The 17,261-nt window shown below is 46.4% G+C and overlaps 1 protein-coding gene across 1 annotated transcript; it reads left to right on the top strand.

Moving 5' to 3' along the window:
* The first annotated feature begins 6,805 nt into the window (after window positions 1-6,805).
* ZNF789 (zinc finger protein 789) lies at window positions 6,806-13,156 on the top strand. The gene is made up of 4 exons (XM_052635499.1): window positions 6,806-6,874; window positions 8,469-8,595; window positions 10,840-10,953; window positions 12,002-13,156. Exons 1-4 carry the CDS (start codon window positions 6,806-6,808, stop codon window positions 13,012-13,014), a joined length of 1,323 nt encoding a protein of 440 aa, XP_052491459.1. The 3' UTR covers window positions 13,015-13,156.
* The last annotated feature ends 4,105 nt before the right edge of the window (window positions 13,157-17,261 follow it).

Below are 17,261 nucleotides of genomic sequence, written 5' to 3'. Positions count from 1 at the left end.
TATTCTTTGGAACTCTGCATTCAGATGCTGATATCTTTCCTTTTCTCTTTTGCTTTTCGCCTCTCTTCTTTTCACAGCTATTTGTAAGGCCTCCCCAGACAGCCATTTTGCTTTTTTGCATTTCTTTTCCATGGGGATGGTCTTGATCCCTGTCTCCTGTACAATGTCACGAAATTCACTCCATAGTTCATCAGGCACTCTATCTATCAGATCTAGGCCCTTAAATCTATTTCTCACTTCCACTGTATAATCATAAGGGATTTGATTTAGGTCATACCTGAATAGTCTAGCGGTTTTCCCTACTTTCTTCAATAGAGTCTGAATTTGGTAATAAGGAGTTAATGATCTGAGCCACAGTCAGCTCCTGGTCTTGTTTTTGTTGACTGTATAGAGCTTCTCCATCTTTGGCTGCAAAGATATAATCAATCTGATTTCGGTGTTGACCATCTGGTGATGTCCATGTGTAGAGTCTTCTCTTGTGTTGTTGGAAGAGGGTGTTTGCTATGACCAGTGCATTCTCTTGGCAGAACTCTATTAGTCTTTGCCCTGCTTCACTCCGCATTCCAAGGCCAAATTTGCCTGTTACTCCAGGTGTTTCCTGACTTTCTACTTTTGCATTCCAGTCCCCTATAATGAAAAGGACATCTTTTCTGGGTGTTAGTTCTAAAAGATCTTGTAGGTCTTCATAAAACGGTTCAACTTCAGTTTCTTCAGCGTTACTGGTTGGGGCATAGACTTGGATAACTGTGATATTGAATGGTTTGCCTTGGAGACAAACAGAGATCATTCTGTCATTTTTGAGATTGCATCCAAGTACTGCATTTCGGACTCTTTTGTTGACCGTGATGGCTACTCCATTTCTTCTGAGGGATTCCTGCCCGTAGTAGTAGATATAATGGTCATCTGAGTTAAATTCACCCGTCCAGTCCATTTTATTTCGCTGATTCCTAGAATCTCGACGTTCACCCTTGCCATCTCTTGTTTGACCACTTCCAATTTGCCTTGATTCATGGACCTGACATTCCAGGTTCCTATGCAATATTGCTCTTTACAGCATCAGATCTTACTTCCATCACCAGTCACATCCACAGCTGGGTATTGTTTTTGCTTTGGCTCCATCCCTTCATTCTTCCTGGAGTTATTTCTCCACTGATCTCCAGTAGCAAGGGCGGCAGCCAAGAGGAGCTACCCGAGGAGTGGTGGCTGCACAGGCACAGGAGGGCCTAGAGGAGCTCTCCCACATTGAAGGTCAGGAACGGCGGTGGTAAGGAGATACCGTCTAGTCAAGGCCATGGTTTTTCCAGTGGTCATGTATGGATGTGAGAGTTGGACTGTGAAGAAAGCTGAGTGCCAAAAAATTGATGCTTTTGAACTGTGGTGTTGGAGAAGATCCTTGAGAGTCCCTTGGACTGCAAGGAGATCCAACCAGTCCATCCCAAAGGAGATAGGTCCTGGGTGTTCATTGGAGGGGCTGATGCTGAAGCCGAAACTCCAATACTTTGGCCACCTGATGCAAAGAGCTGACTCATTGGAAAAGACCCTGATGCTGGGTAAGATTGAAGGCAGGAGAAGGGGACAACAGAGGATGAGATGGTTGGATGGCATTACCGACTCAGTGGACATGAGTCTGAGCAAGCTCCAGGAGATGGTGATGGGCAGGGAAGCCTGGTGCGCTGCAGTCCATGGGGTCACAAAGAGTCGGACATGAATGAGTGAACTGAACTGACCTGAAGGTGTTTCTGCCTATCAGCTTGAAAACAGTCTGAATAAAAAGTTGTTTTTGCCAATAAATAAGCAACTACACCAGATGAAGGAAGGAATCCACAACCCAAAGGTGACTTGTCTTGTGAATAAAATACCACAAAAGAAAGCTATCTATTGTTTTCCTTTACCCCAGGATGAACGGCCTAGTGTTGGATAGATAGCTGAGGCACTAACATATAAGTGTGTCTTCTCATTTCCCATTTCCTGCTCTACATTTCAGCTAGTGGGTTGGAGTTGGAGGGAAATACCAAGCAAGCATTAGAGGTGTTGAGATCAAAATCCATAACCTGGTACCCCAGAAGAAAAACATCCAAATACAATGTAGAGAGTTCACTTTAAAAAATGCAAATGGAATTTTAAAAACTATACATATACATATGACCCAATAAAGACTTAAAGGGAAATCTCACACAATTTGTATTTTTCTTCTTTATTATGTATATGGAATCATCAGTTCTGTCGCTCAGTTGTGTCCAACTCTTTGCAAACCCAAAAGTCCTGACTCTTTGGACTGCAGCACGCCAGGCTTCCCTGTCTATCACCATCTCCCAGAGCTTGCTCAAACTCATGTCCATCAAGTCGGTGATGCCATCCAACCACCTCATCCTATCATCCCCTTCTCCTGCCTTCAATCTTTCCCAGCATCAGAGTCTTTTCCAAGGAGTCAGTTTTCCCGCATCAGTTAGCCAAAGCATTGGAGTTTCACCTTCAGTATCAGTCCTTCCCATGAATATTCAGGACTGATTTCTTTTAGCATTGACTCGTTTGACCTCCTTGCAGTACCAGAGACTCTCAAGAGTCTTCTGCAACACCACAGCTCAAAAGCACCAGTTCTTCAGTGGCTCAGCGGTCTTTATAGTCCAACTCTCACATCCATACGTGACCACTGGAAAAACCATATCCTTGACTAGACGGACCTTAGTCGGCAAAGTAATGTCTCTGCTTTTGAATATGCTATCTAGGTTGCTCATAACTTTTCTTCCAAGGAGTAAGCGTCTTTTAATTTCATGGCTGCAATCATGGTCTGCAGTGATTTTGGAGCCCCAAAAAATAAAGTCTGACACTGTTATACGTGTATATTATTCATTTTATTTATTTATTTATTTATTTTTACATTTTTTTGCCTAATCCAGGGTCGGCTCTCTCAAAAGTCACTCTGGACTCCCAAAAGGAGGGTTTAAAAATACCCAGCTACACAAGGGTTCAGCCCTGGAGATCTTGCTACAATCGGTGGGAAAGGAAAGTACTTGGTGTAACCAACCTGGGAATCACGTGGCCTAGACCACTCCATCTGCGGCGGTTGATTGGCTCCGACCAGAAGCGGCAGTTGCGATGAGACATGAGTGCCCCGCCCCTTTACTCGCACACTCCCCGCGACCCGCCCCATCGCTTACCCCGATCAGAGAGTTGTGACTCCTCCGAGCTTCCTAGAAGGTCCTCGGGCAGGGACGCTCTGCTCGGCCTGCGCTAGTGATCGGGCGACAGGCACAGGGATCTTCCGCATGGACACCTCGGGTGGAGGTTAGCCGAGGTCCCGACCTAATTCCGAGTTTGGCCAGCTCCATGGCGGCCGCAGGTGCATCCTGAGGACTTCCTGGAGGAGGAGGCGCGGCTGGGGTCGGAGGCGCGGAGGTTTGGGGAGAAAAGAGCTAGTGTGATGGGCGGAGTGGGGTGCCAGGGGAAGCCACGGTGGCCCCGCCACAGGTGTGAGGGCTGGAGAGACAACCCCCTTTCCCTCGAATCCTGTGCCCACCCCCACCCCCCCCCCAAACCCCCGGTCTTCAGGGCATTTACCGAGAGACTTCCTGAAGACGCCAGCCTCTGAGTATCATGTCAGGTCTTCTGGCTTTAGAGAAGTACAGAGTTCGATGAATGAATGGTTGGTTAATACTATTGTTTGCTTTGGCTTTGTTTGTTAGTCGCTCAGCCCTGTCCGACTCTTCGCGATCCCCATGGACTGTGGCCCACCAAGCTTCTCTGTCCGTGGGATTCTCCAGGCAAGAATACTGGAGTGTGGAAGTTCCCTGGTGGTCCAGTGGCTAAGACCCTGCGCTCCCAATGCAGGGGGCCTGGGCTTGATTCCCAGGTCAGGGCTTGATCCCAGATCACACATGCTGTACAGCCAAATAAATGCACATTAAAAAAAAGAAAAAAGAAAAAGAATGGGTAGCTGTTCCCTTCTCTAGGGGAATCATCTGCACCCAGGGATCCAACCCAGGTCTCCTGCATTGCACATTTTGTTATAAATTGAATTATGGATTCTGAGTTCCAAACGCACAGTGCTCACAGCAGGTAATCTACTTTACATGGTGAAAGGGTCGATGTCCCTTCCCCAGCCATGGAGCTATTGATCACAAGTGCCTCCTTGTTTAAGAGGCAATAGGGCTTACGAACAATGTTTTTAAGGAAGGAGAACAGAATGCGACAGACTTTCTTAAAAATGCACTTACATAAATCAAGGTTTGCCAGTGGCCAGAAAGGCACTAGAAAAAAGTGGAAATCCTCTGTATCTCGTCATTTGTGTACTCCCTGAGAGAAACAGTAGATTTATTAAAGAAGAACCAAAGTGGAGGCCACAGTTTAAGTATATTCCCAGGCCAACTACCCAGAGCTGCAGAACCAAAACTTGAACTGTCCTAATTTTCCATGAAGAGCTGGCTCTGTCCTTAAAGGAAACAAGCTTTCTTCACGTCTGGGTAACCTTGCAGCTTCCTAGCAGCTACAAACAAGTAAACTTGTACCCTGGTACTCTTCTGAAAGGACTGTCAGTTCTAGTAACCAGTCCCAAGAGAAAACAATGTACTTCCTCATTCCTGTGCACAGGAGGAAAATAATTTTCTCTCTACCCTTCTGAGTACTTAGCTGAGATTCCTGCAATAAAAAATGAAAACAAACAAGTTTCTTAACATGTATACCTCAGGTAAGAGGCTTCCCAGGGGGCACAGTGGTAAAGAATCCACATGCCAGTGCAGGAGATGCAAGAAACATGGGTTCAAACCTTGGGTCAATATTCTTGCTTGGACAATTACATGGACAGAGGAGCCTGGCAGGCTGCAGTCCACGGGGTCGCAAAGAGTCAGACACGCCTGCACATGCATGCACACTTACCTTGTATAAACATGGAGATTCCCAAGGAAAAATGATTAACCCCTGAGATGGCTTAGAATTCAGGTCTATTATAAATGGAATCTTCATAGGGAAGCGAGTTGTTTAGTTGCTAAGTTGTGTCTCTTAAGACTCTCTTGAAAGTCATGACTCTTTTGAGACCCCATGGACTATAGCCCACCAGGCTCCTCTGTCCATGAGATTTCTCTGGCAACAATACTGGAGTGGGTTGCTGCTTCCTTCTCCAAGGGATGTTCTTAACTCAGGGATTGAACCCACGTCTCCTTCATTACAGGTGGATTCTTTACCACTGAGCCACTGGGGAAGTCCTAGGGCAAGGGGAGGGAGGTTCTATACCTGGAAGAGGCTGAAGCTGCAGTTAGGCTAAGTATTAGGTGTCAGTTTGCTGACATGGGGCTTAGCACAAGTGAGTCCACATGGCTTGTGAGATCTTCGTTCCCCCAACCAGGGATTGAACCTGATCCCCAACAAGGAAAGCACTGAGTCCCAACCACCAGACCACCCGGGAATTCTCCTTTTGCCCGCCCACCGTTTTAAAAAAACAGCTGTTTTTTAAGTGCCTGCAGCTCAAAATAATCAGTTTTCCAAAGTGGTATATTAGGGAGTGGCTTATTCTGCCGCCCATTTACATGTTTTATAAACTGAAGGGTAAGTGCGGAGAGCCTAACTTCTTAAGACTTTCTATTTTGAAGCCTCCTTGTTCGCAGTTTGGTTTTCACTCCATAAACTGTTCATATCAAGTAAAGTCCTCTGAATTTTCTTTTGACAACAGCTGTGCCTGCTCAGTTGGTGTCCAACTCTTTGAGCCCCCTTGGACCCTGCCAGGCTTCTCTGTCCATGGAATATTCCAGACAAGAATACTGGAGTGTGTTTCCTTTTCCTCCTCCAGGGGATCTCCCCAGCCCAGGGATCGAACCAGAGTCTCCTGCCTCTCTTGCATTGCAGGTGGCTTCTTTATCACTTGAGCCACCTGGGAAGCCCCTTTGACAACAGTTAGCTCTTTATATATTATATGTAGCCTAAAATCTCTTATAACTTCCCTAAAATCATTGTTATACTCTCTGAGCTGATTCTGTGTGACATAGAAATAAACTCAGACCGCCCAAATGAGAGCAGGCAAAGGCTCTTCAGGCAGAGCTTGCTATACTAAGTGAACTGGCCACCATCACATGTTTGGCAGAGAGTCAAAAGCAAGCAGGAGAAACTTTAGTGTGGAAAAAAGGGAAAACTCAACTATGCTGAGTTTTGAGAAGATCAGCTTGGAAAAGCTGGAGGCAGGTTAAGTAAAAGAAACAGGACTCTCCTCCACCCAGCCTCGGGGAGCAAGCAAGCAGGGGAACCTGTTCTCTGTTCTTGCTCCCCACTGCTGCAGTAGCGGCCCCAATAAAACCTTGCTTGGAAACCAAAAAGGTGGGATGTCCTCTGTGATTTGGTAGGGGAGCAAACCCGACTTTCTCTGCTGGTCCTGGGTGGAGGAGGGGTACACATGTTAGGGACAAGTTCACACTTGCCACCCAAGTCCTGATTGGGCGCCTGTTGCCACATTGCTTCCGGTTTGGGTTCCAGGCTGGAGCTACAGGTCACAGGTTAGTGTTCTGTTTTTTCCTATAGTCTGGTCCCTTGATATATTGAGTCTCTCATTGAGGTGCTGAAGAATATATTCTAGAGAGAGGGAGAGGGCAGAGGTGCAGGTTTCCTAGGATAAAAATTAGAAATTGATTTAGCATCAGAAATTTCTAAGACCATTCTAGCGATTGCTTTCATTGTAATCCCACATTCCAATACCAAACACTGACTTTGTACTACGTGAGGCTTGATGGCCCCATTGGCATTCCCCGTCTAAAGTCTGTCTAGTGAGAGAGCTTTGATTCAGGGCTGACCTTAATTGTTTTCTTTTTCTCTCCAGCTTAGCCTGATGGCCAGGATCCAGCCCCATCTCAGAGGCCAGGCCATGGAAGCCATGTCCCTGCCAGTCCCATGGAAGGTGAGCTGGGTTCCCCCTGCCTCCACCTCCTCAGTGTAGTCTCAGCAGCCAGGCAGTGCTTTTCACATGGCCTTTGGGGTTGAGCCATGTTTATCAGCTGGGGGGTGTTTCCTTCTTGGAAGGTACGATGTACAGAGCTTGAACTCTGGGCTCAGACAGGCTGAAATCCAGGCTCTGTTTTAGGCGTGTCACCTAATCTCTCTGGGGCACAGTTTCCTTATCTGTAAAATGGGGTCATGACAGTAGCTGTCATGTGAGGATTCAGTGAAGTGAGGCTCTTGGAGTGCTTGGCAGAGGATCTAGTGATGTTTCAAGCGCCCTGTAAGTTTTAGCTGCCATCACCACAGTTGCTGCCTGTTTGTGTCAGTGAGCATTCTTGTGTACCTACTGTGTGCCAGGTAGTTCTGTCCTTTGTGCTGGGAGAGAAACTCTTACCCTAAGGATTTTCCAAGCCGTTTAGGGAAGGAGATATGGAAACAAGCTCATATAATTCTGATCCCTTGCATTAAAAGGTACAGTAGAAGTTTAGGTACTGATTTGGTAACAAGAGGAAGGGTGATTGTGAGATGTCAAGTTGAAGTCAGAAGATGCATGAGGAAGCCATTGTGACCATTTGTAAAGACCAGTCTTGGACAGGAGGGAGTGCAAGGGGAAGTTTGACCCCACTGGCCCAGCGTGTCCACATTTGCTGAGGGAACACAGAGCTCTGCCTGCCTTTCTGGTGTCATCTCCCACCTTCCCTGAAACCAGAGGACCTGCACGTGGGGATGTGAATGCTCTTCCCCACCCCCTAACCCCCCCACCCTTGTGCATCCCCTGTTCTCCCCGCCTACAGGCAAACTCACCTCTGCATATGTTAACACTCAGCTCAAAAATCATCGTTTCTGTGAAATCTCTGATTTCCTGCGGTAACTGTATTGCTCTCCCGTGTTCACACGTGGGCAGAGGGCTGGCGCGAGGCTCAAAAGGACACTCCAGGGGAGCTATGAAGACTGAAGTCAGAGGGGGGTTTGTGAGGTGACTGCAGATATGTGTATAGGGTTTCTTTACAGAACTGGTCCACTTAGGGGTGGAGAGAGAGTGGAAACAAGAGGAAGGCAGGCACAGGAGCATCTCTGTAAAGACAGGAACAGCATGTGCATCCTTGCTGGCCTCGGGGAGGGAGGCAGGCGGGGAGCGCGTGCCTGGGGAGGACACGGCTGTTTCTCTGCTTCCTCACTTCACCTCTGCCCTCAGGCACGTGGGGTATCTCTACACATGGAGCAGTTCTGACACCAGCTGGGTACCCCACGATTTGACTCGGTTCTGACACCAGCTGTGTGCCCCACGATTTGACTCGGTTCTGACACTATCTGAATGACCGCAGCAGAGACCAAACGGCCAGAGAAGCCTCACACACTGACCACGTGTCCCTCTAGGGAAGATGTGTGACTCTAGTGCAGAAGAAAGAACATGCATGGCCTGAGGGTCAGAGCTTGAGCTGAGCCCTGAGTCTGCTAATTAACTGGATGAGCCTTGCCTGTAGAACAACAATAATACTGTAGCCCACAGAGCTGTGATAAGAGCTGCAGTTGTAATGAGTCTGTATTTCCAGGGGCTGCTGTCCTTTGAAGACGTGGCTCTGTACTTCACTAGGGAAGAGTGGGACACGCTGGACTGGGCTCAGAAGGCCCTCTACAGGGACGTGATGCTGGACAACTACAGACACGTTGTCTCCTTGGGTAATGAGTTGGCTTAAGATTTGACTTTGAGTGTCTGCGCAAGTCCTTGGTTTCTTATGTGCAATGCCCAAAGCAGAAAAAGCTCTGAAAGCCAGTTTTATCATAACTCATTTGGCTAAAAGACCTAACCTGAAGTCATCAGGTGGTTAAACCTGATTTTATCCTGTAGGAAGCTATTTATCATCCTTTTTCTCATTTGGTCTCCATATATATGTGTATGGCATCAGAAATATCAGAATATTTTTTTTAAGGTTTCAGCTCAACCCCTGTTGAGGGTGGTACATAATAGCAACTATACCCACACTCAAGTCACCTTCCTGAAATCTGGAAAAATTTTGAGTCCTGAAACAAATCAGGCCTCAACGTTTTCAAGTAAGGGATTGTGGATGATGAGTAGTTTCCTTTTGTTTTAGAGTTTGAAGACATTCATCCCCCAGCCTGACTCCTCCACATCTATAAGACTTCTAGGAGTTGAAAAGATTGTGGCCCATGCAGATTCCAAAGTCTACCCTCTTCCTCTCTTGAAAAGCCTTTTTCTTTCTTCTGTCTGAAAATGGTTTTCTTCTTTGCTTACACCATCACTGGGTGCCCAGGAGATGATTCTTCACTGACTTCACTTCTGCACCTGCTCAGCTTCCACCTTCCTGGGAGCCCACCCTTGTCTTATTCAATGCAGTCTCCTACAGAGGGAGGTTTCTCGATGGATTTTTCTTTCTGGAGTATGTTTGACCCCATGCTGACACTCTTGGCAGATTCTTGACCACCTTTGTGGGATTGTCCACCCACCACTGGATGCTTTAATGTTTATTTTTGTTTTGAAAGCATTCGGGGCTCCCAGACAGCCGTGTGATCACAAGGGTCGCCAACCAGTCCACTTAAAACCATTCTGTTCTTCACTAGTACAGTACTAAGTTACATGAGATATTCATCATTCTTATTATGAAATAGGCTGTGTGTTAGACAGTTTTGCCCAGCTGAAGGCTAATGTAACTATTCTTGGTATGTTTAAGGTAAGTAAGACTAAGCTATGATATTCAGTAGTTTAGGTGTATTAAATGCATTTCTAACTTATAATATTTTCAACATATGATGGATTTATGAAGAATGGATTTATTGGAAAGTTATCCTGTGGTAAATGGGCTTCCCTCATAGCTCAGTTGGTAAAGAATCCACCTGCAATGCAGGAGACCCTGGTTTGATTCCTGGGTCAGGAAGATCCACTGGAGAAGGGATAGGCTACCCACTCCAGTATTCTTGGGCTTCCCTTGTGGCTCAGCTGGTAAAGAATCCACCTGCAATGTGGGAGACCTGGGTTCGATCCCTGGGTTGGGACGATCCCCTGGAGAAGGGAAAGGCTACCCACTCCAGTATTCTGGCCTGGAGAATTCCATGGACTGCACAGTCCATGGGGTCGCAATGAGTCAGACACGACCGACTTTCACTTACCCTGTCCTAAGAAGAGGATGATCTGTGTGTATATACACTCACACATGTAGTTTTTTGGGAGGGAGGTGCTCCAGGTCTTAGTTGCGGCATGCAAGATCTTTCATTGCAGCACACAGACTGTCTAGTTATGGTCCACTGGCTTAGCTGCTCAGCAGCATGTGGGGTCTTAGTTTCCTGACCAGGAATGCAAACCTGTGTGCCCTGAATTGCAAGGCAGATTCTTAACCACTGGACCACCAGGGCAGACCCTAACACATGTAGTTTTTAAAAACAAATTCAGATCGTAATTTACATGAACTTTGAATCATGCTACATGTGAGTTTTGTATTCTGCTTTAAAATACCTGGGGAGCCTTTTCCTGTTTTAAGAAATGTCCTTTGAACTCATGGATTTTCAATATTAGCCTAATACTCTGCCTTCATCATATCTGGCTACACTTTAATCCTCCCCCTGTTGACATCTGGTTTATTTCCAGTTTGCACTGTTAGGATTCTGCTGAACATTTGGGGTGCATTAACCTTTGCCCATTAACCTTTGTCCTCATTTCCCTTAGGCTCTATTCCTAAGAGTGAAATGACCATGTCCACGAGTGTGAATATTGTTCAGGCTTTCAATCAAGATGCCGAGCTTTCGCAAAGATGGTGCCGATTCCTCTCCTCAGATAATCCTTCTGATTATTGTCCTGATCTCTGCTTGTTGCTGCAGCCCTGCCACCCAGACCCCCAGGGGTAGACTGAGCTCTGGGATCTCTCCTGCCACTCGCTAACCACCACATCCCATTTACTTCCCCACGAGTAGGATTTCAGTTTCCCAAACCTGAGGTGATCTGTCAGCTGGAACAGTGGGAAGAGCCGTGGATCCTGGATCTGCAGAGAGCGGGGACTAGGAAGGCTTCCGGTAGTGCCTGCCCAGGTGGGTGAGGAGCAGACCTGGCCCCTGGGGGTCATGCAGAGTTGGGGACACCATCCAGGAGGCCCCGCCTGCACCCGGATACCAAGCCCGGAGTTTGGCATGTGTTCTGCTCGTTCATCCCTACTGTCCCCTGATGGTGGTGGGTATGATCGTTGCCCCTGTTCCCCAGAGATAATCCCCAGCTGGGATTGGATTTCAAGTCCGCAAAGCTCATCCTCTTTCTCCTGCAATAAAGCTCATCCTATTTCTACTAGAGGCAGGCTGGTGCTTTCTGACAGCTCTCGGGCCATTTGAGATACTCCTTTTCTCGACCCTCATCACTTACCCTTTTTCTCTACTTTCTCTTGTTCTCTTGCTTTCATTCTGTTTTCTACATCCCCTTGGTGTTTCTTGATGTTCCTGCCTTTTCCTACGTACTGAGTCCTGATGGCTGCTTCTTTCTACCCTTTACCACATCCCTCCGCTCCTTGGATTCTCAGCCTCAGCTCTGTTGACGTTTTGGGCTGTTTGATCCTGGGCCTCACAGGATGTCAAGCAGCATCATTGGCCTCTGCCTACTACCCTCCAGCAGGACCATCCGTGGTTAAGAGTCACTGCTCTGTTCCGTTGGCTTTTGTGCTGTTTCTCAGGTTCCTTTTCTTTTCTCTCTGATACACTGCTTCCATTTTAAAGCAGTTGTTTCTCCCAGAATTGTGAAAAACGTGCATCTCTAGAAAGTACAAGATGCTCCCTCTCTCCTAGAGCTATGTGACCCTGTTGGGTACCAACAGGAAGCTGTTTTCCCCACTAGTAGAGAAGGGTGTGTTCAGTTCTCATGTTCTCTGACACACTTGTGCATATGTTAGTTGGTTAGTTCATGATGTCAAGAGCTCTTTCTGATATGAAAGCTGAGGGTCCTATGAAAATCAGAATACTGGCTCTTTAATATGGCGATGGAACCAGGTAAGCACTTCTTAGCCTTGTTTGAGTCTCTCATATCACAAACAGTTGCTTCTTTCCTTTTTTCTGTAGCAGTCAGGTAATTTGTATATTCTTTTTATTTGGCTAGATTCGGAAGCCAGATTCCAGACGAAAGAGCTCACCCCAAAGGAGAACATTTCTGAAGATTTAATGTTATGGAAGATGTCAGCGGTAAAGCAGAAAACAGCCAAGGAGCCTTCAGAAGAGTTACGTGAATGTGATGAATTTGTGGACATTTACGGATTTTCACTCCCTGCTACTGGTGATGAGTGCTGTAAGGACTTCCTTCAAAGCCTTAACCTTATTCACAGTCGGAGAGCTCAGACAAGGACACAGCAGGGCAAATATGATGAGTATGGAAAACCCTGCCATCACAGATCACGGCTTTTGAGGCACAAGAGAACTCTGACAAACGCAAAATCTTATGAATGCCACGAATGTGGAAGAGCCTTCCAGCGACAGGCAAATTTTGTTCGACATCAAAGACTTCACAGTTCAGAGAATCCCTTTGAGTGTGACATATGTGGGCAGGCTTTCAAACAGAAGTCCGCTCTGATCGTCCACAAACAGTGTCACTCACAAAAAAAGCCATATAAATGTCATGACTGTGGAAAGTGTTTCCGTCAGATGGCGTATCTCATTGAACATAAGAGGATCCATACCAAAGAAAAACCCTATAAGTGCAGCAAATGTGAAAGAACGTTTAGTCAGAATTCAACGCTTATTCGACATCAGTTAATCCACAGTGGAGAGAAACCCCACAAGTGCGCTAAATGTGGAAAAGCCTTTGGCCGGCACTCAACCCTTATGAGCCATCAACAGATTCACAGTAAACAGAATGCCCACAAATGCAGTGAGTGTGGAGAATCCTTTGGTCGGAATGTCGATCTCATTCAGCATCAAAGGATCCACACGAAGGAGGAGTTCTTTGAGTGTAGAGACTGTGGGAAAACCTTTAGCTTTAAGGCAAATCTTCATCGACATGAGGTTATTCACACTGGAGAGAGACCCTACAGGTGTGACAAATGTGGAAAGTCTTTCAGTTGGCGCACAAGCTTTATTAAGCATCAGGGTACCCACAGAGAGCAGGTATCTGCATGAGATTAACTGGGAAAGCTACCATTTAAAGCCCAGAACTTAACTGCTACGGCAAGTATGTATAACCTGATTGTTTCATGAAAATTAATAAACAAGAACTGTTTTTTCTGTGGGGACCCTCTCCTTGTAGCCAACCTTCTGGATGCAGTAATTAATAGAGCACTTCCTTGGTGGTCCAGGTGTTAAGACTCCGTGCTTTCATTGCAGAAGGTACGGGTTTGATCCCTGGTCCCCCTAGTCAGGAAAGTTCCACATACCACACGGTGCTTCCTAGGTGGCTCAGCAGTAAAGAATCCACCTGCCCATGCAGGAAACGCAGGTTTGATCCCTGGGTGGGAAAGATCCCCTGGAGAAGGAAATGGCAACCCACTCCAATATTCTTGCCTGGGAAATCCCATAGACAGAGGAGTCTAGCAGGCTATAGTCCATGGGGTCACAAACAGTTAGACACAACTTAGTAACTAAACAACAACAAAGATATCTATTTACACATTTATCCTTATATATAAATTTCTAAGGCCTATGTGTATATATATATATATATATATATATATTTCCACAATCCCTTTTTTTTTAATTTTACAATTTAAAAAATCTGAGAGCAAGTATGTTTTCTTATGATCTGTTTGGTTACCAAACCTGAGATGACCTGAATTTATTTGCTGGTGAAATAAAGACTGTTTATCCCCATTAGTGTACATATTCACACATTTTGTTCCAATATGTTCAGTAATGGAGTGCTGGCTTCCCTGGTAGTTCATCTGGTAAAGAATTCACCTGCAATGCAGAAGACCCCAGTTCAATTCCTGGATTGGGAAGAGCCCCTGGAGAAGGGTTAGGCTACCCATTCCAGTATTCTTGGGCTTCCCTGATGGCTCAGGCTGTAAAGAATCCACCTGCAAAGTTGAAGACCCTGGGTTGGGAAGATCACTTGGAGGAGGGCATGGCAACCCACTCCAGGATTCTGGAGAATTCCCCATGGACAAAGGAGCATGGTGGGCTACAGTCCATGGAGTTGCAAAGAGTCAGACACAACTGAGCAACTTACCACAGCGCAGCACATGGAGTATTAGTGCAAACCCCTAAGCGGTTTGATGTAAAATGCCTTTCTACAAACGGAAAAATTCTGATTTTTGAAACACTTATGCCCCAAGGATCAAGGATCTGGGTCTTTGAGAGAGGCACATGTCACATCAGTGAAGAGTAGCAGTACAATTATTGGACTGACAATAAATAACATCCCCACTTTAAGAACTTTCTTTCTGAATGCCAAGCAGAAGCCCTGATAAGACAAAAAGTAAAAGGCAGCTTGGTTTCCTGATGGCGGCTCTCTACGGGTAAGAACCAATCTGGAAATCAGCAATCCACCCCTGTTCAGTTCAGTCACTCAGTCTTGTCCAACTCTTTGTGACCTCATGGACTGCAGTACACCCAGCTTCCCTGTCCATCACCAACTCCCAGAACTTGCTCAAACTCATGTCCATCGAGTTGGTGATACCATCCAACCACCTCATCCTCTGTTGTCCCCTTCTCCTCCTACCTCCAATCTTTCCCAGCATCAGGGTCTTTTCCAAGGAGTAAGTTCTTCACATCAGGTGGCCAAAGTATTGGAGTTTCAGCTTCAGCATCAGTCCTTCCAATGAATATTCAGGACTGGTTTCCTTTAGGATGGACTGGTTGGATCTCCTTGCAGTCCAAGGGACTTTCAAGGGTCTTCTTCAACACCACAGTTCAAAAGCATCAATTCTTCAGCTCCATCAGTATGGATGTCCAATTCAGATGCATACATGACTGCTGGAAAAACGATAGCTTTGACTAGATGGACCTGTGTTGGCAAAGTAATGTCTCTGCTTTTTAATATGCTGACTAGGTCGGTCATAGCTTCTCTTCCAAGGAGCAAGTGTCTTTTAATCTCATGGCTGCAATCACCATCTGCAGTGATTTTGGAGCCCAAGAAAATAAAGTCTGTTACTGTTTCCATTGTTTCCCCATCTATTTGCCATGAAGTGATGGGGCCAGATGCCATGATCTTCCTTTTTTGAATGCTGAGTTTTAAGCCAGATTTTTCACTCTTTCACTTTATCAAGAGGCTCTTCAGTTCCTCTTCATTTTCTGCCTTGAGGGTGGTGTCATCTGCGTGTCTGAGGTTATTGGTATTTCTCCCGGCAGTCTTGATTCCAGCTTGTGCTTCATCCAGCCCGGCACTTTGCATGATATACTCGGCACGTAAGTTAAATAAGCAGGGTGACAACATACAGCCTTGACGTACTCCTTTCCCAATTTGGAACCAGTCTCTTGTTCCATATCCAGTTCTAACTGTTGCTTCTTGACATGCAAACTGATTTCTCAAGAGGCAGGTAAGGTGGTCTCGTATTCCCATCTCTATGGGAATCTACCCTGAGGAAGAGCCAACTACAGGCAACAGGCTTCACTATAGGAGACTAGCTACCTGCCCTAAAGGCTTTCCTTAGGCTGTGACCAAAAGCTAAGCCATACAGTCTGGCAGGTGGGCCTCGGACAATTAAAAATTATTAAAATAAACCCTTTGCTCACCAAAATGAATCCAGTGTGGGTCCTGAAGGGGACAGGATGCCAAGATAGATGCTTTAGTCCTATCATTCGAAGTGGCAATGTGATCTCTGCTCACCAAGATGAATGGCCACAGAGGCCCCCAAGCCATTCTGTCATCATCTGCCAATGATGCCACATCCACTGTGACACCTGATGGGGCAATAATGGTTACCACAGACTGTTCAGAATCCTGCCAGAAGTTAAGCTTGTGAGAAGCAAGGGCCCACAGACTCCACCTCCCCAGCCCCACTGCACTGCCTGGTAGACAACCCAGTTGAAGCAAGAATGTCGTTAGGAGGTTAATGGGAGGGCACAAACCGTGTCCCTTCAGTTCCCACCCCTGAGGCCCCCAGGAGCTTCCCTTGTACCTCTGTGCCTTTGCCTTTGAGACCCTGAAGTTCTAAGCAGGGCTTTGGATCTTCCAGAATAGGGCTCAGAAATTTATAAACAAAGATGAGCTAAGACAGTAGATGTAAATGACTTTATAACTCCTCTCCCAGCTCCGATCAGGTCTTCTATCACTTTGTTAACAAAAATCTAAATTTACCATCTTGCCAGATGATGTGCTAGGGCCTACGGGAAAATACCAAGAGTAACAAGATCCCAACTGTCCTGAACTGTGTGCCCCTCACAAAATTCATGCACTGTATGCCCTACCCACCAGTGTGACTTTATGGCAGCAGAGCCCTTAGGGAGGTGATTACGGTTAAATGAGGTCATGAGGTTGGGTTCCTCAAGGTTAAGACTAGTAACCTTTTAAGAAGAGGAGAGAGAGACACCAGGAGTGCAGGGGCATGGAGCCAGGAAAGACAACAGTAAGAAGTCAGCCTTAGGCAAGCCCTGGGGTGAGAGCTCTGAGAAATCCACCCTATGGACACCTCAGGATGTCTTGTCTTCAAAGCCTTTCCTAAAATACTCAAAATTCAGGGTAAGTCAAAGCACTAAGTTGGGCTGGAAGTTGGGGAGGGAAACGTGGAAGAGAAGCACATCCTGCCGGGGGTACTAACCACACAGTTCCTCAGGGAACCGAAGGGCAGCAGATGCCACACGCCTGTAGGACAAACAGGACTGGTTCCGGAAAGATTACCGGAAGCGCATGACGGTCCCCACCCTCCACTCCCCCGACCCGGGAGCTCTACCCCCATAGGTTTTCTCTAGGAATCTAGGAGGTCTTTCGGTCTCTGTGGTTCCTCTATAAATTGAGAGAATTTAAACCTCCTCCTCAGTCTAAGAAATACCTAGAAGCAGGTCCTCATTACTGAGAAAGAAGTGAGGAATTGATGGGGCGGAAGGTGCAGCTCATAAGTTTTAAGAACTAGTAATAGCACATGGTACATTTCTAATGGCTCCTTCTGCAGGGAAAGGACCGCAAGCTGGTGACCTGGACCTGGTCACACTCAGATGGCTCTGATACTTTTGTGGGGGAAAAAAAAACAACAACAAAAAACCTTTGACTGAATCAATCAGTCTTCCTCCCTGCCCCAGTACTGTGGCAAACATTTCTGTAGAATTCAACCTGTGTTCCATGCACCCATTTACTGCTGTAAATGGATGCAGGTCTACTGTCCTGATCCAGATTGCTCTAACTTGCCTCAAACTGACCAGACAAAATATATGACCCCAGTGGTCTGTTTCCCTTTGCTTTGGGAGGTTTGCAAGGTAAGATGATGATGGATGCG

Source organism: Budorcas taxicolor, chromosome 2 (genome assembly GCF_023091745.1).
Source record: "Budorcas taxicolor isolate Tak-1 chromosome 2, Takin1.1, whole genome shotgun sequence".
Classification (NCBI taxonomy): domain Eukaryota; kingdom Metazoa; phylum Chordata; class Mammalia; order Artiodactyla; family Bovidae; genus Budorcas; species Budorcas taxicolor.
The sequence above is the reverse complement of the archived record's forward strand: the minus strand, read 5'-3'. Positions and strand labels throughout refer to the sequence as shown.

Coding starts and splice junctions, on each gene's coding strand:
- ZNF789 (XM_052635499.1), top strand. CDS start 6,806: ATGGCCAGGATCCAGCCCCATCTCAGAGGCCAGGCCATGGAAGCCATG. Junction 8,596..10,839: donor CAGACACGTTGTCTCCTTGG/GTAATGAGTTGG, acceptor CCCCACGAGTAG/GATTTCAGTTTCCCAAACCT. Junction 10,954..12,001: donor TTCCGGTAGTGCCTGCCCAG/GTGGGTGAGGAG, acceptor TTATTTGGCTAG/ATTCGGAAGCCAGATTCCAG.